Source organism: Carassius carassius, chromosome 16, assembly GCF_963082965.1.
Source record: "Carassius carassius chromosome 16, fCarCar2.1, whole genome shotgun sequence".
In the NCBI taxonomy this organism is placed as follows: domain Eukaryota; kingdom Metazoa; phylum Chordata; class Actinopteri; order Cypriniformes; family Cyprinidae; genus Carassius; species Carassius carassius.
The window spans coordinates 3,797,553-3,819,239 of record NC_081770.1 but is presented as its reverse complement, the minus strand read 5'-3'; the positions used below and the strand labels follow the sequence as shown (position 1 = coordinate 3,819,239).

The window sequence follows — 21,687 nt, the reverse complement described above, 5'->3', positions numbered from 1 at the left end:
AGACAAATGAATTGCTAAAAAAATTACTGCCAAAAATCGTATAGTGTTGTATTATTCCTAGATTTAATTTTTGCATGTTTACAGAACATGCTTAAAAAGGCAAACTATAACTCAGGGTCTTTTTGTGTGTGCTTTTTAAAGCTTTAGTGCTGTCTGATTTTCTGTATGCATTTCATGCTGAGTTGACAACTAGAGAAATGAAATCTGGTCAGCGTCTGTACTGTATCTGAACGCCATCTATTGGACAGACAGGATCATAACTCCTAACCAGTAATGCCAGTATTAACTCCTGTGGGAGGAATAAGTCATCTACCAAAGAAAGAACAAAAGCCATTTATTTCATGTTGAGATGTTGGGGTTTCAGCTGTCAGAGACGCTCGCAGGTGCTGCTTCAGAGGCGCTCCTCTGATACGCACAGAGCTGCACAACGCCTGAAACACACCATACACAAACACACATTTACCATGACGCATGGAGAACAACAAAAACAAGCAACTGTTATTTATTTTTAATTAAGTTATTAAGAACTATTATGATTTCTGACTACATATAAAAAAAAAAAAAAATAATAATAATATATATATATAGTTAAAAAAAATTGGAAGTTATGTTTGCACAAAAGTTTTGAATTTCAGAATTTTTTTTTAAACAAAAAACCATTTGTTAAAGGTATTTATTTTGGAATTAAATTATTAATTTTCTTTGAATTAAAAAAAAGTCTATAAATAAAATGTTAAAACCTTTTTAATTTACAATATTTTTATAAAGCTATTTCTAAATAACAAATGCAAAAAAAGAATGAGAAAGAAATTACTTCTCTTTAATAATTTGTACAATTTTCTTTCTGGAAATTTCTTTTAATTAAAGATTGGAAATATTTAAGAATTCTTTAAATAAGATTATAAGATTTTCAAAACTGTTTTTTCTTGTTCTCATTGAGTTTTATATATAAAAAAAACTTTTTAATGCATATTTGCATCTGCATATTTTTCATTTATTTATTGTATAAAGAAAAAAAGCAGGAATCTTACATTTTTTTTATAATTACTATGTAACATGAAAAATGCAAAAAACAAGCACCTTTATTTAGACCCTTGTTTTATGAATACTTACTAAATGTTTTGCAACTTTGCAAAAAAATAAAAAAATAAGACTGTGAAAATCTAGTTTAAAGTATTCTTTTTCCATTCAACCTACTTCCTTTTTCAGAAAAAAATTGATATATGTATATATATATATATATATATATATATATATATATATATATATATATATATATATATATATATATATATATATAAAATTTCTGCATATAAAAAGCATGCTATATAATGAAATGTACCTGCTGCAAAAGCCAATATGATGCCGAGCCAACCCAAGATATAGGACCACGAGAATCTCCAGTCGATGTAGCGTTTGCCGAAGAAGTTAACGGTCATGCCGGTGTAGATCGCCAAAGCCAAGAGCGCAAGAAATCCTGCAGAAACAAAAGAGCGCTTCAGAGCAGAGACCAGTGAACACACACTGAACCTCGTGCTGCTGAGCTGATCATCACTGCACAGACATCAGTGTTTATCAAGCAGAAATCTGCTCTAAATCTCCTACATGTACTGTACTTTCTAATTCACAGAAGCTGAAGTGTGTGTGTGTTTCTGACCGGACAGCAGCAGGGCGATTCCTCCGGTCCGCACCCGTCGACTCCGGGGCCGTTTGGACGCAGAGATGCCCAAAAGCACTCCAATGAAACAGCCCAGCACTGACAGCAGCATGAAGGCCCGCGTGGCATCCCAGAAGGCTGTGGGGCAAACACAATTAATGCACTTATATGTGGGCTAACCTTGAGGAGCAATGAACATGATTAAAGCAGATTACTGACTACATCTACCATAGAAACACACATGAGATTTGGAAAAATAATAGGGATCTGAAAAAAAAAAGATTAAAACTGTAATAATATATACATATATATAATTTTTTTTTTCAGTATTGACCTACATAGATGCCTAAAAAAATTAAATAAATTATATATATATATATATATATATATAGATTAGTACTGTGAAAGAACATGAAGTGAAATTTTAGGATTAAATATAAGTAAATATATTAATGTATAAATATATATAAAATGTTGATGAATAATATAGTCTTCTAATAACAATGACCAAAAATTAAACAAATAATAAAAAATACAAAACACTTCAAATATTACCAGATGGAGAACATGAAAATACATTTTCTATTTTTAATAATTAGAAAATATTACAAATATTTAACGAAATATTAAAGTAATTAGCATTACAAGATTATTATGTTTTGTTAAAACGTGAAATGAAATAACACACACACACATACACACACACACACACACACACACACACACACATATATAGCCTATATACACACAAAAACAAATGTTTACTAAAAATCTAAAATAATAAATACCATAGTCATAGAACATGAAAAAAAAAAAAAAACATTTAAATAATTAGTATATTCTTGAATTTTGACCTATCTACATGGCTAAACATGAATAAAAATAAGTTTTTTTTGCCCTATTTGTCAATTTTCCGCTGTCTTGTCTCTCTATGATGTCACTTTGCAGTCGAAAACTCGGAAGCGAGTCAGCATTTTAGCATTTCTGGTTTCATGGACCCAGGGTCAATTGGTTTTTTTGAATGAGAGTTTGGTTAAATCCCTAAAATTTGGTCCTTGGTTCACACAGGCGCAAGATACTTTCAAGTTTTATTCTACGACATAAAACACAACAGTTACACTCAATTTGTGATTTTTTTTACGTTTACATTTCTTGAAAAAGAAAAAAAACGTATGTTTCTTAAAAAAGATGTTAGCTAACAAGTTGCTAAATGGGACTACAGGCACTGTCGGAGACATTAAACATCATCATGAAAAGGTTCGTGTAGTGCGGGTTAAAATTTGTTCAGCGTAAATCATTTTCACTGAACACTTTAAAATAAGGTTGAATAGTTGTGGTGGTGGTGATGCTGAAGGCGAGCGACTGTGGTGCTGTAGTTCGCTTATAACCTAAGTTTAGATTTTAAGTTGTGGCGCTTTTATTTAGGCTTCATTAAAGTTATAATATTTTGCGAAGATTATCTTGATGGACAAAACATGCAAGTTTCATGAACTATTACTGAACATAGGGCTTATTTTTTTGTGATATTCCAACTCCTATTGGCTTTTTGTTGAGGGAACCAGTGCAATGCTAACAGTCGTTCAGAGTGACATCATAGTTCCCCCGCTCTATCTACCATGGTTTAACTGCACTCACCCACTGTCAGCGTGTGGGCGTGGCACTTGCGATTGATGCAGAACCTCCAGAGGCCCTGATTGGCTGCGTTCCCCGAGTAACGATACTGCATCCAATAGTCAGTAGCCGTTGAGATGACGAGGAGCACGAGGGCCGCCGCCCCACACAGAGAGGCCCCTCCCACCAGAGTGAACACCATCAATCAGAGGATCAGAACGCCCTCCTGCACACACACACACACACACACACACACACTAACGATAATGAAACAACAACTGATAACTAACTGAACAAAACTGTACTGAACACACTAGTGCTTAAGAACTGGCTTTCAATTTGAGTGCCAGACACGAATGAGTGCAAAAACACATTGCAACCGCATGGCAACGTGCCAACAGCCAATCAGAATGCTTTAGAAACCCCATAGCCATTCCATGACAACCACGAAGCAAGTTTTGTGCATACAAACACCATATTTTTGGTAACAGTACATTTGAACCTTTTACACTGAACCCGATACAGCTTTAATTTTTTCCTCAGGATAAAAACTTTAAAACATACAATATGTAGAAATTTTGGTAAAAATTCATTTGTTACTATTACAATAGGAAATGTATTTTAATGGATATATTAGTAAATAAAACAACAACTATAATACTAATAAACTATAAATTAAACTATAAAATAAACGATAAATTAAATGTATGTGTAACTTATGTATAACAAATAAATAACATTAAAACATAAACAAATAGTAATAATAATACATTATATGATACATTAAATGTATATGTTATAAAGTACAACATATAAACAATTAATAAAAGAATACATGTATTTGTTATTTATTTATACGTTTATTTTTATTTTTATAACAATTATACAACATATAAACAATATTTATAATAAATTATAAGACTAGTTAAAAGTATGAGTGTAATTTTATAATAAATATAACCCAAGACATGTAAATATTACTAATACTACTACGAAATTATAGGATGGATTACATCCAATTGTTTAATTTTTATAATAAATATACAACATAAAAACAATATTAATAATAAGACAGATTAAAAGTATGAGTGTAATTCTATAATAAATATAGCCTACGGCATGTAAATATTACTACTACTACTACTACTAATAATAATAAATTATAGAATGGATTAAATCAAATTGTTTAATTTTTATAATAAATATACAACATAAAAATATGTATATTTTCAATATATATAACAAACCAAAATTTACCTTTAAGAGGTGTCATTAATGGTTTTATACATCTTTAAACTCTTTATTAGTTTAAACTATTTATTAATAAATATTTGTATTTATAATGATATATCTTTGTCATTTAAATCATAATAACATGATGTTTGAAAGCATTTTCATTTTATTGTTATATTCCATAACATAGAAATCCGCCTGTTATTTAGCTTCTAATAAACACTTTATTAATGCCATATTAAATATATAAAAAAAAAGCACTTTTGGAGAGCTATATCTGATGCTAAATGAAAAAAAAAACAGTAGAAAAACTAAACTAGGACTACTATTACAAAAACTATGTTAATGCTGAGGTAAAACCTGTTTTTATACAGTCTATGGGTAAAACTCAATCGTTTTTCATAAGTTCACTTACTTCTTACAAACAAACCTCTCGGCTGTGGTCCTCCAGCGGTTCCCTTCAGCCTCCATCGACCCGTTTATAAACAAAAGCCGTTCTGTGCGATCAGCATTTGGCTCGAATCAATCAAACTTCATCCGTTCATCATAAAAGCGTTCGGAATGCGAAGCGTTTGCGCAGCACAAACTGGATCAGCACATTTTAAACTCCAGCTGAACGCTGCCAAACACACACACCCAGCGCCCACAAATTACTCATTCAGAGACAAATAAGAGAGCCTTTCACGATTAAACTCACAACACGTGCTCTAAACGTATCGCAAATGGACACTGAGAACAAACCGCGCTTTTGTTCCCGCCAATCAAGGATTCAAAAACAAGCGTGTAACGGTCAAATCATTCCAAGACTCCATCAGACAGCCACGGACTTTACTTTCAAAAAACCTAATAAAGTAGATAAAAGCGCGTCAAAAGGTTCGAATCAAGTTTATAACATAATATCGGTCTTCATATTACCTCTCTGACGGTTGGTGCCTGTCTCCCGCGAAGATTGCTCTGTGCACGCGATTCGAGCGGTTTTAAACCCACTACGCGGGGCCGTCATTGTTCGGACAACAATGGAGCGAATCATCCAGTCAGACATGTGAGATGTGAGGTAATCCGCATCTTTCACATCATCTCGTTCCCCCTTTCCTCACAATCTCGCCAGTCTTCTGCGTCACCGGCTCCCGCGGCGTGGGACGTTTCGTGACGCGCGTCGACGCCCTCGTGCTTCATCTGGAGGTCAAATTGATCCAGAACTCTCGGACTTGGGGGGGGTTTAAGGATGAAGAAACGTCTACACAACATCTACATAAAATTAAACCCATGTAATGGATGAACAAAATAGTCGGCTAACACAAATGTTGCAATATATCTAAACCTTACTGCAATGTTACATTAATGTAAACAAAGTTTATTGGATGATGCTTGTTCTGGGAACAAGAAACTAACGGTAGCTGAACATTCTGGGAACCAACATTTGTTATCTGGTCAAATCGATCCAGAAGTCTTTGACTGGAGGTTTACAGGGTTTGAAAGATGCACGTTCACCAGCACATCTACACTCAAAAGAACAAGCAATACATAGTCAGAAAACAGAGAACATTACCTTAACTTTGCCATATGGTTATACTTTTGGAAGCCAAATAAAAATGATATTGGAATATTCTCCACACCTAAAGAGAACATTCTATTTAGGCAATTAATTTTTTTCTGGCAGAGAACGCTAGAATATTTGGGAACTACAAACTGTTCTTAGAAGGTTCTGGGAAGTTAAATTTACTAGCTGGGAATCTGTAGACGTCAATTAAATTAAAATATGAAACATTTCTCTTCGTATTCGGGGTGTTTATCAATTTTGTGAGAGCAGATTGAGAATCATGATTCATTGCTAAATCTATTTGTAAAACAAAATAGCCAAACATGGTAAGTACACATTCTAGAAAAAAAAAATATATTTTACAACTACAAATACATCTAGATAATTTTTCAAAATAAATATACATTTCAAATTCTATTACTTTAAATACATTTTAATTTTAAACAATATTTTTCTGATTTACATTTATTGTATATTTTTAAAAATGCAAATATAAACAACATTTAAACATTATTTTATATTTTACATTTAAAACAAACTTAAACGATATTAATATTTATATATTATGTTGTAGATTTAAAAAATATAAGCACTATAACATTTATATGGTTCACATTTATTAATATTTAAATTATATAAATGAAAACTATACCAAATCACTAAAATTAAAAAAAATAATTCAGTTTTATTTGACAATTGTTTTTTCATTCAGTTTTCATTTATTTAAAATCTTACCAACAAACCAAGCAGGTTTTTCCACACATAAATTGGCATAATTCAGAAATATCAGGAAGTTCACGTATACACCTGACGTTCATATACCACAAAGTATACGTTAGAATGGAAATACACAGCATTATAACAATGCTGAAAAACATCAGAACCGTGTCTGACTGCTATAAGGGTTCAAACCCTTATTTATGATCACATGAGTCAAAGTCCAAGCAAAACAACAAGTCGTCGGAAACGAAAGGGCTGGGCTAGATGAGAAGATTAGCATATAGTGCTAAAGACTCATAAACGACACGAGCAGCTCAATCAATCAGACTGAATGAGGACGAGACGGGCGTCCATCACTTCTTTTTCGCATTTCCTTTTCCTGCCTTCATGCCCCGTCCTCCTTTAGGACCCCGACCTCCTTTAGGGCCACGCCCTCCTTTAGGGCCACGCCCCCTCTGGTCCTTCCTCTGTGCGGCTCTCGTGTCTTTCTTCAACCTCCCGTCCACCACGCGGAAAGTGCCCTTGACTCCAGCGGGACGGTGCACCCTGCGTCCCACGCCCTTCTTAGCCACGATGTACGTGAGGTCTCGCTTCTCCTTCCCCACGCCGGCCTTCTTGTAGATGCTGTGAGCGAAGGAAAGAGAAAGTAATTAGGCTTCAGTGCGTTGGAAATGAAATGAAGAGGACGTGTTGATGTCGAGGCCGACCTCTTGAGCTGAGCCATCTTCTCTCGCTCTGAAATATCCACCGTGTTTACCACAGCTTCGGCCTTCTTCTTGGCCTGCTCCATCTTCTTCAACATCTACAACAGAAAACAAGCATTTAACGGCCAGATTCACTTTGAGTTTTCTGAATTCAACTTATTTTTGTAGCACCAGAAACAGCCAGGACTGGACCATTTTCTCCTGGATAAGGATTCTTTAAACATTTTGATATAACTAGAGAAAAACAATGTCATAAATTGTGAATTTCTATTAGCGTTGAAGATGTCAGGATTGTCTCACCCGTCTCTTCTTGCGCGCTTTGGCCTCTGCGACGCGTCTGACTGGCCGTGCGTTGATTTCCCGCCATTTCTGCTTGTATTCCTCCACCATTTCCTTGGTGACAGGAACAGGCCTCTTCCGGTGCTTCTTTTCATCGTCAACAAGCCAGGCTGGAACTTCAGTCATATCCTCAGAATTCGCAAACCTACGAAAGCAGCATGAAGACAATATTATTACCTCAGAAATGCACAAATAATGTAATAGTTAAGTCATTAGCGTAGTCTGACCTGTGGAAGGAGCCATCGATCAAATCTCGCTCACGCTTTTTGGACGTCGCGATCTGAGCGCCGAGCGCCAGACCTTCTGCATTGAGAATTCGCGCACGTTTGTCTGCGAAAAAAAATTCAAATCTACTATTAACAATGAAACTATTTTTAAATGGCACTGAATGTTAAATAAGATTCTCAACTGACTTATTTTTTCAACAGAAACAACTTGAAAGTTGTCGTCATCCATCTCTCCACTCGCGTCGACAGTTGCCGAGGCGTGTTTCATTCGTGCAATTTCGCTGTCAGAAAAAAAAGCATTTTAAAAAAAAAAACCTAAATCAAGTAGTTAAGCATTAGTATTAACAAAAATATACTCGTCTCACTTTTCATCATCGCTGCTGTCATCGTCATCAGAGTCACTGTTGTCTTCTTCCACATTCACTTTCTGTGAGGGGGCGGCGACTTCCTGTTTCTGCACGACAGGCTCTGCCTCTTCAGCTTTCCTCTTTTTGCCTTTTCCACTCTGCAGCAGCTGGGTTTGTTTCAGTTCGCTCAAGGCGTCGGTGTCGTCATCCAAATCCAGCTCAGCAAAGATCTCCTGCACGACGTAGAGAAAACAGTAAGATACCGTAAACCAGATTTGTTTAAGTCTAAATGCGCGATTCCCACCTTGCTGAACCACATGTTGGTCTCGCGCTCTCTCTTCTCGTCTTTTTCTTCCAGTTCGACAATTAACTTGTTACCGTTCTCTTCCCCTTCGTCCTGTGGCTTGGCAGCGAATGCAACTCTGCAGAAATGCAAGAAACCGCAGTGAATTCCTTGGAAACAACAATTCATATACAGTTGTAAAACTCTTGGACAAAAATTAAAGTGTTATTGTAACTATTTTATTAGTGTTCCTGTAGCTCAAGTGGTAGAGCATTGCGGTAACAAGCGCAAGGTTGTGGGTTCGATTCCCAGGGAACACAAGATAGGTAAAAATTGTTAGCCTGAATGCACTAAGTCGCTTTGGATAAAAGTGTCTACTAAATGCATAAATGTAAATCTATTTAATCTTTATATATTTTTATTTATTTTTATTTCCTCCCATAAAACCCATTTAAACAATACAGTTTCTGAAATATTACAAAGGTAAGTACAGTGCCAAAATATCAGGTTTTACAATTACTGGTACAAAAATAAATGTAGGAACCTGCTATTAGCTACCCCTTTTAAGAAAATGTATTACTATTTATATTATGTTTATATTTGAATAATTATAAAGTTAATATAGAACAAATAAAAATGAAACATCTAAAATAAAGTTACATAATGTTTTAATTAGTTTTTTTTTTTTTAGCGATTGACAGCACTAATGTAAATATATATTTATATACCTTAATTTGAATTATATATTATACATTTATAGTATATACACAAATAAAAAAAAAAATTTATTATTTTTTTTATTCAGTATAACATTAATATTTTATATTTCATGTGTGTTAATGTAACAGACGAACCAAACTAAACATATGACATAAAAAAAGGAAGGAAACAGAACCATACTTTTTCTTCTTAGGCATCTTTTTCTCGATTTCCTTCTCTTTCTTCTCGATCTCCTCGAGGTCGTCTGAGTCCAGGTCAGAGGCCAGAGACATCCGCTCGTCCTCATCTACATCAGAGATGTGCAGGTCGTCCTCCTCCTGGTCGTCCACTAAAGCGTCGGCTCCCTTCATGTCTCCCTGTGTGATCTCACTCAGACCCTGAGGATTACAGACATCACCATCAGGTCGAGCTCAGGAGTCACTCATCGTCCTCCAGGCCTGCTGCTTTTCTTACCTGAGACTTCTTGATGGCGCTGAGGGAAAACATGGAGGAATCGGTGGTTTCAGCGATGGAGACGCCGGGAAGATCCATCTTCATCTCCACTCGCTCCCTCTGCTTCCGCTTCTCCTTCAGCAGCTTCTTCTTCTTCCTGTTTACCAACAAAAATGCACGTCAAATCTGTTAAACACACCAGCCTCAAAGACCCCAAGTTAACATTTATACAGCTATTATTGTTAATTAAAACTAAATGAAAAAAAAAATTCAATTCAGTTTTATTTAATATATATATATATATATATATATATATATATATATATATAGGCTAGTTTCCAAATTTGTAAAATAACTAAATATAAAAATTAATATTTTATTAAAAAATTAGGGCTATCGCGGTAAAGAAATTTCCCCTGCGGTTATTATGTGTGGCTCAATAGCGCGATATGCGGTATTACCGCCATTTTTTTTTTAACATACCTAATCTATCCTGATTTTGCTGCATACAAAGCTCTATCGTTGAGTTATGTAGCATATATTGTTGCTTTTTTAACTGACAGACACGTTTTAAAACATTTTTGTCCAATGTTAAATGCCAAACAGCAACAAGAACATGCGTTTTCCAATAATTTTTTTTTTTTTTAGAAATCAAGTTCTAACATGTATTACATGTATTTGCACGCGACTTTGGACAGCAGCGGAAATCTAGACTGATTATCACGCCACCTCTGGCCCACCAGGACAGTGGATTCACGCTGGAGTCGATGCACTCCTCAAGCAGATAGCGTGTGTGAGCTCGTTATCTGCTCACGCTCTCTTGGGTATGGGCACCGACACGGAGGTTGTCCGTGACTTCAGCAGGTATGCCTGTTACTTTCACGGCTGTATTTTACAGATTTCGCAAAGGCTTCAGCTACTCCTAACTGTTGGCCGGTCTCAGCTGTTCTTTTTGATGTTGCTCCGCTACCTGATGCTTGAGGGGGCAGCTGCGCTGGATGACAGGGTACACTCTAAAATGCTTACCATGAAAAACGCTTAACATGGATTAATGTACTAAGACAGTGATATTAACAGACCAAACTCACTAAAAATCATACTAATAAAGTTGCTATCTATAAAAAAAATTCAGATGATCCCTGAATATGAATGCAACTCGTTTAATAACATACTGTAAAGTATTTTCCTCCCATAGAAAACCGTTATAAGAAAACGCTTAATGTACTAAGACAGTGATTTTTAAAAACCAAACTGACTAAACATTATACTAATAAAGTATACGATGTACAAAAAAAAAACATTATACTAATAAAGTATACGATGTACAAAAAAAAAAAAAAAAAAAAAAAAAACAGATGATCCCTGAATATGAATGCAAGTCGTTTAATAACACGTTATGCCTTATGGTTTTCTATGAGAGGAAAAGGCTTAACGTGTTATTAAACGCGTTGAATTCATATTCAGGGATCATCTGATTTTTTGTAGATAGTATACTTTATTAATATGATGTTTAGTGAGTATGGTCTGTTACCATCACTGTATTAGTACATTAAACCACGTTAAGCGTTTTTCACGTTAAGCGTTTTAGAATGTCCCGATGACCTTAAATTAGATGTATTGCCGCGTCACAGGAACCTTTTTGCAGCAAATTTTGCATATTGCCTCATCTATATTCGCTGGCTCGCACTTTTCATTGGCTTCAAAGTAAAAATGTTCCCAAACTGGCGACGTGACATTAGGTTTTGGGACCAGATCGAGCGCCTCCCATCGTTTCAGCCGGCCTATTCAAAACAAGCGGTGAACCATGAAGCTACAACGGCTCACGAGAAAATTACAGTCGTAACCATATTGTATCATTAATTTATTTAACATTGAATGCACAGTGACAAATTGAAAAAACAACAAGGCCACATCCTCATAAAAAAAAAAAAAAAAAACCTGAACACTGCGTTTGCCGTGGTTTCTGCAATTGCTATCTTTCCTCTGCGGTTTGCTTGTCAATAGCGGTCAATAGCGGTATTGTCAATAGCGGTATTACAATATTGCGGTTATCGCGACAGCCCTATTAAAAATTACACAAAATTAGCTGAAATCTACTTCAAGATATTAAACTATAATAAAAATATTTACCATTCAATGATTAAAAGTAAATATATTGGTAATAGAAAAAAATTTAAATTTTATTTCATCAATTACATAAACATTGACTATTTTATGAATGTTTAGATAAAACAAAACAGAAAATACCTGTCATACAAAATAGTAACAAAATTTTTTATACACATATATACACACATACATACATAGACACACACAAGTTTATTAGTTCTGTGAATCATTTTTCACACACATTCACCATAGATTTTTTCTGAAATTAACCGTTATTAAATACAATTAGTCCTACCTAACATTAGTTTTTTTTTCTCTCAATAATTTCACATTCAATCTTCGAATTAATGTCCAAACAACATAAACATTATATTTGTAATATTTGCTAAATGGTATCTTTTCATGACTATAAAAACAGTATCAATGATACCAATTAATACTGATTTTCTTAAAAAAAAAAAAATATATATATATATATATATATATATATATCCCCCAATATTGAACCATTGACTACATTCAATCAGTATTATAATTAAGAGCTACCAATTTTAACATTTATTAGATTTTAACTTCTAATTTAAGTGAACTTAAAACAATCTTCACATTAAAAAGGAAAATATTTTCATTATATTCACATTATTTAAATAAATATAAGACTGAATACAATTATTTATAATTAAGTAACATTAAAAAAATAAGTAAAATTATTCACAATTCATATTTTATTATTTATATTAATGGTATTTACGTGTTCATACTTTATTAATAGTTTAGATTAGATAAAAAGACATTTATCAATTCGTAATTTAGTTTATTACGTTAATATTATTCATAATTCAATCACTTAAATTACTTAAAAATAATTAAAATGGGGAAAGCATATTGATAACATTGTTCAAATTGTATTGGATTATGTAAATGCCAGTAAAATCACACAGTTGTGCTGTGATATAAATCTACCGTCTGAGTTCGGCGATCTCTTCAGCTTTCATCTCCGCCAGCTTCTGCTCCATCTCCTCTTCCTCCTCTTCCGCCGCAGTCTTCTCTTCTTTCTTTTCAGCGCTCTTTTTCTTGCCTTCTTTCTCTTCAATATCACTATCATCATCATTTGAGCTAACATCGCAAAAAAAGACGTAATTACGAAGAGAATTTGAATCTACGATAAGTGAATTCTATAATAATAATGACGCACCTCATTTCCTGGTCCAGGTGCTTGGCTTCCTGTCTCAGCTTTTTAGCCAGGAACCTCCTCAGCTTGGACCTCCATGACAAGAGCAGACTAACAACACAACAGCCAATCAGATTCCAGGCTACGAACACCGACTCTCCATATATGGTCAACATGCGCAGTGACTCACCGCATTTCCTTCCGGCCCAGGACTTTAATATCGCAGCAGCACTCTTTGATTTCTGGTGAAGTAAGGGGGTGTGATTCCAGCTCGGGGTTATCAAAGGTGATCTGGAGCAGAAACAGATGGAAATGAGATGTAGTAACACATGACAAACATATGCGCTGGTGTCTGGAATATAAGTGTAGCGGTCTGAAAGCGTACCGCATTGGCTTTGCTCAAGAAATCGACCGGGTTTTCGGCTTTTAAGAATTCGGTCGCTGAGAAAGTGTGGTACAGAATGAGTTCGCCATCCATGTAGCCTTCAGCCTGAAACAACACAGAAATAAAGTAAAAAAAAAAAAAAAAAAGTGGAAATTACATTACACTTATTATAATATACAATACTCCTAAATGTTATAACATAATTTTTTTATTATATTAATGTAATTTCATTAAAATGTATTAATGTAAACAGAAGTAAAATGTAATAAGACATACCTTGGGCTTTTTATTGTTAACCAGATCCTTGACAGTTTTGACTTGTACGTCGACCTCTTTGAAAGCGTACTTGGGGTCGAAGAACTTGTTGTCAATTTTATCTGGAGCCAAAAAACCTGAAGAAGAGAGAATTATATTCATGTTGACAAGCAGACAGATATAAAGAACAGTAGAATTATAGAACCGATAATAGAAATAATGGGTGAAACAAACAATAGAGATGTAGAATGAACGACAGAATGATAGATGAATATAACCATTAACAGAACAAAAAACTAATTGATAGAACAAATGCAATTAGAATAATAGAACAAATGATGAAACATTTACAAAACACAAACTATGTAGATAAAATTATAGAATGAATGATAGAAAATTTTGAATAAACAAGAAAACGACCGATAGGGAGACAAATAATAGAAAAACCAAAAGATGAAGTGAACAACAGAACAAGCCAATGACAATGATATCTAGAACAAAATCTAATGATGGAACAAACACTAGAACATGCGAACGATAGCTAGAACAAAAACGATAGAACGTGAATAATAGCTAGAATGAACAAAAGATAGAACAAGTGAACGATAGCTAGAAAAAAAAACTTTTAAACGAACGTATGTTTTTTTTACCATTTTACATTCATTGAACGCAGTGTTGCTGGAAGGTAGTAAGTAATGTTGAGTAATGCTAGTCCATCAATCAGCAGGTGCTTCAAAGTTGATGTTTTTTACACTATATAAATAACATTTAGCTTTTCAAGCAGGAATAAGCTGGTTGGCCAAATAGTCCATTGAGGACCAAGACATTTGTTAATTCCCTAAATTAATGAAATATTAACTTTTACACTGTTATATAACCATGTATACACACACTCTATAAAGCCCCTATTTTACAAATAATAATGCATTCAGAAGCATGCAGGAGAATGCAATGCATGCGGTTCTGGTTCTTTTAAAAAAACAGAACTGGTTCTGAATAAGAACCAGTTTTCGTTCCCAACCCTAAGAACAAGCAAACGATAGCTGGAATGAAGTCTATAGAACGTGAACGATAGCTAGAATGGAACAAGAAACAAAAATCGACCAATAGCTAAAAAAAAAACAACAACTGATAAAGCAAACAATAGTTATAAACAATAGAACGTGTGAATGATAGCTCCAACAGAAACAATAGAACAAGCAAATTACAGCTAGAACGTGAACAAACAAACAATAGAACAAAAACAACCGAACGAACAAACAGAATGAAAAACAATAGGAAAAACGTTAGAACAAAAACAAACAACAGAACAATAGGTAGAAAAAAAACAGATAGAAAGACAAAATAGAATATAAAGGAAAAACAAACATTAGATCAAAAACAAGACAACCGAATGATAGAATAAAATACTTGTATAACAGACGAAGGAGAGACATATTATTATAGATCAAACTATATAGACAGAACTACAGAATGAAAGATAGACTGAATTTTATAACTACAGACAGACAGAACAACTGATAGATAACACAAACAATAGAACAAATGAAACGAGATCAGTATGAAACGCATGGATTTACCCTGGCAGACGACAAAGATCTCGGCGGACTCGTTTCGGGAGGCCTGTGGTTTGGTGGCCTGCACCTTCTTGAAGAACTGCTGGAAGATCCACATGAGCGGCTGGTAGTCTTTGGAACGGAAGACTTTGGTGATGAAGGTGCCGCCTTTGGTCAGGAACTCGCAGGCCAGCTTGAGCGCCATCAGCGTGAGGTTGGCCTGCGAGAAGGCGTCGTGCTGCCAGTTCGCTCCGACGTTTGGCGCGCCGTCGTTCAGCACAACGTCCACCTTCCACGTCTGCAGCTCCTTCCTGATAGCCTGAGCAAAACATTTGAACTCACAGTGAGGGTTTAAACTTTGTATTAAACCCAAACTCACAACAACATGCAAAGACGGAGTTTGAGATGCTCCACACATGTTTGTGCGGTGCAGCATTTACTGTGAACAGAGCCATACGTTCGTAACCTACTACACGCAAATAAATAAAGTGCATATTAAACCTGCATTGCATGTTTTTATTTAATTTAAATCATAGCGTTTGTAGCTACGTATATAGCATTATGCTCTTATGTTTTTTAAATCTGTTAAATGTGGAATGCGCCAATTTTGTCGATTACTCGACACGGGCAACATGTAATCAAGGTTTTTCTTCCTCGAATATTCAAATATAATCGAGGAATCAGGCATATCTGAACGCGCTGAAGAGCACAAACAAGCACCTGTCTGCACTTCTCTGTGGTAATGTCCTCCTGCAGCATGACCACGTTCGGGATGGGTTTGATCGGCACCAGATCCACACCTGACAGAAAAAAAAAACAGCGTTAAACCTGGAGTATGTGTCTGAATCACAGACGCTTCACTTAAAACCACTCACCGATAATCAGGCTGGAGACCGGCATGAACTTCGACGCCACCTGCAACCTGAACATCAAAGAGAGATTAGAAAACCAGCAAAAACTGCCAAATTTTGGATGAATAAATTAAACAAAAACTCTTGTCTTCGCAATAACTCATCAAAATAAAAGCTCAGCTAAACAGAAATACATTACCATTGTACATGTACTTGTCAAAGTGACAATAAAATGATTAAAACTTTAAGTCAAATCATTTTTCTCCATATTTTATCATTTACCATAAACGTCTGTTGTGCAGCACTGTTTGTTAATTAACGAATAAAAATATAAGTAAAATGACCACCATTTTTGATAATACATTTGTATTAAATAACTACAGAATATTAATAACAGAAAACACGATGTCTGAAAAAAAACATTTCATAAATATAATAATAATAAAAAAATAAGTTCTTTAAGTTTTATGCACTAAACTGATTCGTCAAACTTTTTGATTATTAGAAGTTTACAAAAAGTATTAATGCATTCCAGACAAGAAAGAAAAAGACAATTTGGGGAAAATAAACCGATTCCATAGGGCCCTAAAAAATATTTTTGTAATGTTTTTAATAATTTGCTATGTTGGTAAATTGTAAAGGTTTTATTATTTCAATTGATTAGACACACTTTTTGGTTACCAAAAAAGTAACCATTAAAACGTAATTCAGAAAAATTTAAATGAAAGAAAAAAACTAAACTAAAAATTTAGAAAATGTAAATGAGAAAGGATAAAACCAAATTTTTGAATCAAATATAATGCAAATACAAAATAAAATCTTACATTTGGCATAGATGTAAAATCATATTTTGTTTTACAGGGAAAAATATAAACAAATTCTGATTTATAAATGATGAAAGTGCATTTATATTTAGTACATAAGTAAGTTTCTGAAACAGACATTGAGGATATAGTTCTTTTACAGAAAAGTACAGAATTTGGGTAAGAGTTCAACAGAATTTGCGGGAAAATAAATTTCGCAAATAAAATGGAAAATATATATTTTTTAATCTGTAAAAATTTAGGATCAAATAAAACTTGTTTCACAGGGCCTGGTTAAGCTTTTAACGTGAACAAGCAGGTGAGTTTACCCACCATCCTCCTGGAGCCGCGCACAGATCCACCAGAGCTCGAGCCTTCTGAAGAAACTGGAACTTCCGGTTGAGCTGAATGAGTTTAAACGAAGATCTGGAGCGATAACCTACAAACCGAACCGATATTAAGAGATTACACTCAGTACAAACATTGTACATTCAAACAACACAACATGACCACTGTCTATCACTGACATCAGAGGCTACTGAATGATCACAATCATATATCTGACCCTTTGAGGAATGTCATGCCTCTATAATCTCGAATAAAGACCGATATTATGAGATTACACTCAGTACAAACACAGTACATTCACACAACATGACATGAACACAGTTTAACAAAGATACCAGGTGCTACTGAATGATCACCATTATATAACTGACCCTTTGAGGAATACCATGCCTCTATAATCTCGAATAAAGACCGATATTATGACATTACACTCAGTATAAACACTGTACATTCACACAACATGACGTGAACACCGTTTAACAAAGATACCAGGTGCTACTGAATGATCACCATCCTATATCTGACACTTTGAGGAATATCATGCCTCTATAATCTCGAATAAAGACCGATATCATCATAATAAACGTCCAAATCACACGGTAATAACGTTGTACGCCGTGATCTCACGCGCGTCTCAAAGATCACGTATACACGACTCACCCGTTTCTTTTGCGAGATGGTAGAATTTGTCCTTCCTGGTTTTCCCGACTTTCAGTTTTTTACCCATGATTTTTGTTTTAAATCACCAGTTACTTCGCTTTTCTCTAGGACAGCTTCCACCTCGTCGCTCTTCCACTCGGGCCACACGTGTGTGTTTGCGGCGCCTAGAGATGACGTCAATGGAATCTTCTCCTTCTTATGACGTCAGCGCCCTCAGATTTCCTCACTTTTCAAATTGGAAATTGTTTTATATGTTTTGCACACACACACACACACACACACACACACACACACACACACACACACACACACACACACACACATATATATATATATATATATATATATATATATATATATATATATATATGCGTGTGATCATTGTATATACTATTTGTATGTAAATTCTTCATATTATTTTAGTAATAATGGATTTGTAAATGCATATGTATATTTATATGTATGTATATATGTCTTTAACTTGAGTTATAGCTAAAATCAAATATAATTTAAATACAAAGTAAAATCTTACATATGGCATAGATAAGATCATATTTTGTTTTACAGGGAAATATATATATAAAAAAACAGACACTGAGGATACTGAGACACTGAAACAGACACAGTGTGGATATAGTTCCATAGACTAATTTTTAAAGCTTTATTTATAATAAAGAACCATTTTCAGATTTATTTTTACATTACGTTTAGTCAATTTAGCAGACGCTTTTATCCAAAGCGACTTACAGTTGAGGGATACATGAAGCGATTCTTCTTAAACAGGCAAACAGACACAAGAAGAGCTCGTAATACCAAGTTTTGGACAGAAAGAGAAGGAATAAATAAAGAGAAATTTGATTAGAAATTTTCGATTAGAAATTATGGTTTAACTCGCTCTCTCATGCAAGAACCACCATCAACTGATAGATATTCATATTTCTGTTTTGTTTATATTAAACTCTAGTGCCTTTTATTTTTTTAGTGTTCCTGTAGCTCAACTGGCTCTTCCTCCCTCCGGCGTCCTCATGGTGGACAACGTCATCCACGAGGACTTCCAGGTCACAGAAGAGGTCAAGGTCAGTGTTCCTTTAGTGTCATTATACTTTTTATTAGTATTTTGAATCAGCTTTTATTTTCTTAGTTTTGTTTTTTAAAGTGCCCCTATTATGCCTTTTCGACTATTACTTTTCATGCAGTGTGTCATGTAGCGTTATGTGAACATACACTATCTGTAAAGTTGTGAAGCCAACAGTGCACGATAGAAAAAGATTGGGAATGTGCAGGATTGTGAATCTTATTCTTTTACATAGAGAGATCACTCTACGGCTCTGGACCAATCACAAAGGACTGTGCTCTCTGACCAATCACAGCAGAGAGGGCTCATGGTAAAAAGGGAGGGATTTAGAAAGATTGATTCTTCGAACTGCTTTGCACGAGTCGTTGACGAATCATTTAGAAATGAGGTAAAATTAAATCTATTTTCTGAGAAAACAAACGTGTTTTTTTTAACCTTGCATGCATATAAAATTGTTTTAGGAGACTCATGAAACAAATTAGCTACCTTTAAAATGGCATAATAGCGGCACTTTAAAGATTTAATGGTTTTGTAGTGTGTTTTTATTTTATATCTCGATATTTTTGGGGATTTTTATCAATAACGCCATCAGAGTGTGTTATTGAGCTGGTACCTTAAAGACTACCAACTACTGATTAAAGTTTTTTTTATATTTTTCACATTCTGTGTGGTGGTAAATTTTGAGTCAAATTCTTACATTTGTTGTAACTAAGCTAATGAAACCAATATCAATAAAATTCGCCTTCGCAATGCAGAGGAAACACATAAATGCCTCTTCAAATGCAGTTTGTGTGTTTACACACATTACTGCAGCTCAGTGAATGGGTGTTGAGCTTTTGAAGCCCAAAAAATTGTGTTCATCCATCATAAAAAGTGCTCCACACTTAATTATTCCTTCTGAAATGAATCGATGTATTTGTGCAAGAAAGATATCCATATTTAAACTTTATTACTCACTTCAGAAAGCTTTTAATAATCCCCGGAGCTGTGTAGAGCACTTTTTATGATGGATGGATGCACTTTTTTGAGCTTCAAAATCTTGGCCCCCATTCATTGCCATTATGACTTCGACTGTATTCGTCTAAAATTAGAAAGTCATATACACCTATAGGATGGCTTGAGGGGTAGTAATCATTTTGGTTTTTGAGTGAACTATTCTTTTAAAGATCTGTTTGTTTCATGAATCCTCTAAAGTTGGCACAACGATGACTGCTTGAGGTTAACATGACAATCTTTCCCAGAGTTGTCCATTCTTCACAGAGTTTGGCTTCTACCTGCTCCAACAAACCTGCTGGAAGTTACTAGCAATCCTGAAGATTGTGATCGCCTTGTTCAGGTCAGGTGTGTTGGAGGAAGGTGTCCCTCCAGGAGTGCAGTATGACAAACCTGAGGCAGATGCTTCGGTTAATTTCTTGTAATAAATAAAGCTGGGAATCTGTTTAGGGTGCGACTCCCAAAGACTATAGTGACTGCTCTGCTGTCCTTGTCCACGAACACACCAGTGCGTCAGAACGTGACCATGATGGGAGAAGTGTCCCTGACCGGGAAGATCCTGTCTGTTGGAGGAATCAAGAAGACCATTGCTGTAAGTTACCAGACAGCGAGGCCACTCTGTCACTTCTTGTTCTTTTAAATATGATTGTTTCATTGGGCTAAACATGTCGGCTAATATAATTTCGCCTCAAAATGATACTTTTCAGCTACTATTCATTGAGTTTTTCTTTAAATGTGTGAATTCCTCCGGCAGGCGAAGAGAGCTGGTGTAACCTGCATCATCCTGCTTGCAGAAAACAGAAAGGACTTCTCAGACCTGGCCGAGTACATCACAGAAGGGCTAGAAGTGCATTTCATGGTCTACATAATCTGTTCTATTGGTTTGATCTTTCGGTCGCTGCAGTCCTCCGTGTCAGGAGAGCACAGGCACACAGAGCCAGGTTAACCCCTTCTGTCCTTGTGAGTGTTTATCACACAGAAGTAGCTCGTCGTCGGTCGCCTCGTGATTCCCGGCAGGAATTGTGGGTGGGGGGAGTGCATGTACAGTTCTCTCTCCACCCTCAATACCACGACTTAGGTGCCCTTGAGCAAGGCACCGAACCCCCAACTGCTCCCCGGGCGCCGCAGCATAAATGGCTGCCCACTGCTCCGGGTGTGTGCTCACAGTGTGTGTGTGTGTTCACTGCTCTGGGTGTGTGCTCACAGTGTGTGTGTGTGTTCACTGCTCTGGGTGTGTGCACTTCGGATGGGTTAAATGCAGAGCACAAATTCTGAGTATGGGTCACCATACTTGGCTGAATGTCACGTTACTTTCACTTTTCTTTTCACTTTCTGTCAAGATTCCTTAAACTTTGAGACTCTGGGGTGCCGAGATTGCTGCTACCCAGCCTCTAGTGTTGATTTCATATTAACATCCCGTTTCATTTCATCTCGAGTGTTATAGTTGTACATAACTGCTTTAATTTTATTCTCTCAAATCATTTACTATATATATATATAAAATGGAACATTTTGAGTGGATGTTTACTCCGCAGGAATAAATATGATCTGAATAAAATCATTAGATAAAAGAAAAAGGTCTATTTTCATGGCAAGAACAGGTTGGAATAGATTAAAAAATGGTATGCAACATTACTAAACATTTGTGACCCAGGAGCACAAAAGCAG

General features: G+C 35.2%; 2 protein-coding genes across 4 annotated transcripts; both read right to left on the bottom strand.

The window, feature by feature from the left end:
• Positions 1-317: 317 nt before the first annotated feature.
• lim2.2 (lens intrinsic membrane protein 2.2) lies at positions 318-5,585 on the bottom strand. 2 transcript variants are annotated; one of them, XM_059568661.1, is made up of 5 exons: positions 5,417-5,585; positions 3,293-3,494; positions 1,658-1,795; positions 1,343-1,477; positions 318-431 (listed from the first exon to the last, which is right to left on the bottom strand). In XM_059568661.1, exons 2-5 carry the CDS (start codon positions 3,468-3,470, stop codon positions 361-363), a joined length of 522 nt encoding a protein of 173 aa, XP_059424644.1. In that variant the 5' UTR covers positions 3,471-3,494; positions 5,417-5,585; the 3' UTR covers positions 318-360. The 2 variants fall into 2 exon arrangements, with proteins under 2 accessions (XP_059424644.1, XP_059424645.1); XM_059568662.1 differs by lacking the exon at positions 5,417-5,585 and adding an exon at positions 4,932-5,120.
• A 1,152-nt stretch (positions 5,586-6,737) lies between these two features.
• Positions 6,738-18,126, bottom strand: ftsj3 (FtsJ RNA 2'-O-methyltransferase 3). 2 transcript variants are annotated; one of them, XM_059568955.1, is made up of 19 exons: positions 17,952-18,126; positions 17,277-17,382; positions 16,165-16,211; positions 16,010-16,089; positions 15,314-15,608; positions 13,755-13,870; positions 13,479-13,583; positions 13,284-13,384; positions 13,118-13,204; positions 12,886-13,038; positions 9,835-9,970; positions 9,562-9,758; positions 8,683-8,800; positions 8,397-8,611; positions 8,218-8,312; positions 8,032-8,134; positions 7,766-7,949; positions 7,469-7,563; positions 6,738-7,385 (listed from the first exon to the last, which is right to left on the bottom strand). In XM_059568955.1, the coding sequence occupies exons 1-19, from the start codon at positions 18,016-18,018 to the stop codon at positions 7,115-7,117; spliced, it is 2,571 nt and encodes an 856-aa protein (XP_059424938.1). In that variant the 5' UTR covers positions 18,019-18,126; the 3' UTR covers positions 6,738-7,114. The 2 variants fall into 2 exon arrangements, with proteins under 2 accessions (XP_059424938.1, XP_059424939.1); XM_059568956.1 differs by having other exon boundaries at positions 12,886-13,020.
• Positions 18,127-21,687: the final 3,561 nt, after the last annotated feature.

Coding starts and splice junctions, on each gene's coding strand:
- lim2.2 (XM_059568661.1), bottom strand. CDS start 3,470: ATGGTGTTCACTCTGGTGGGAGGGGCCTCTCTGTGTGGGGCGGCGGCC. Junction 1,796..3,292: donor CGCCCACACGCTGACAGTGG/GTGAGTGCAGTT, acceptor TTTGCCCCACAG/CCTTCTGGGATGCCACGCGG. Junction 432..1,342: donor CATATTGGCTTTTGCAGCAG/GTACATTTCATT, acceptor GGTGTGTTTCAG/GCGTTGTGCAGCTCTGTGCG.
- ftsj3 (XM_059568955.1), bottom strand. CDS start 18,018: ATGGGTAAAAAACTGAAAGTCGGGAAAACCAGGAAGGACAAATTCTAC. Junction 16,090..16,164: donor GGTCTCCAGCCTGATTATCG/GTGAGTGGTTTT, acceptor TTTTTCTGTCAG/GTGTGGATCTGGTGCCGATC. Junction 7,564..7,765: donor AAGCGCGCAAGAAGAGACGG/GTGAGACAATCC, acceptor TTTCTGTTGTAG/ATGTTGAAGAAGATGGAGCA.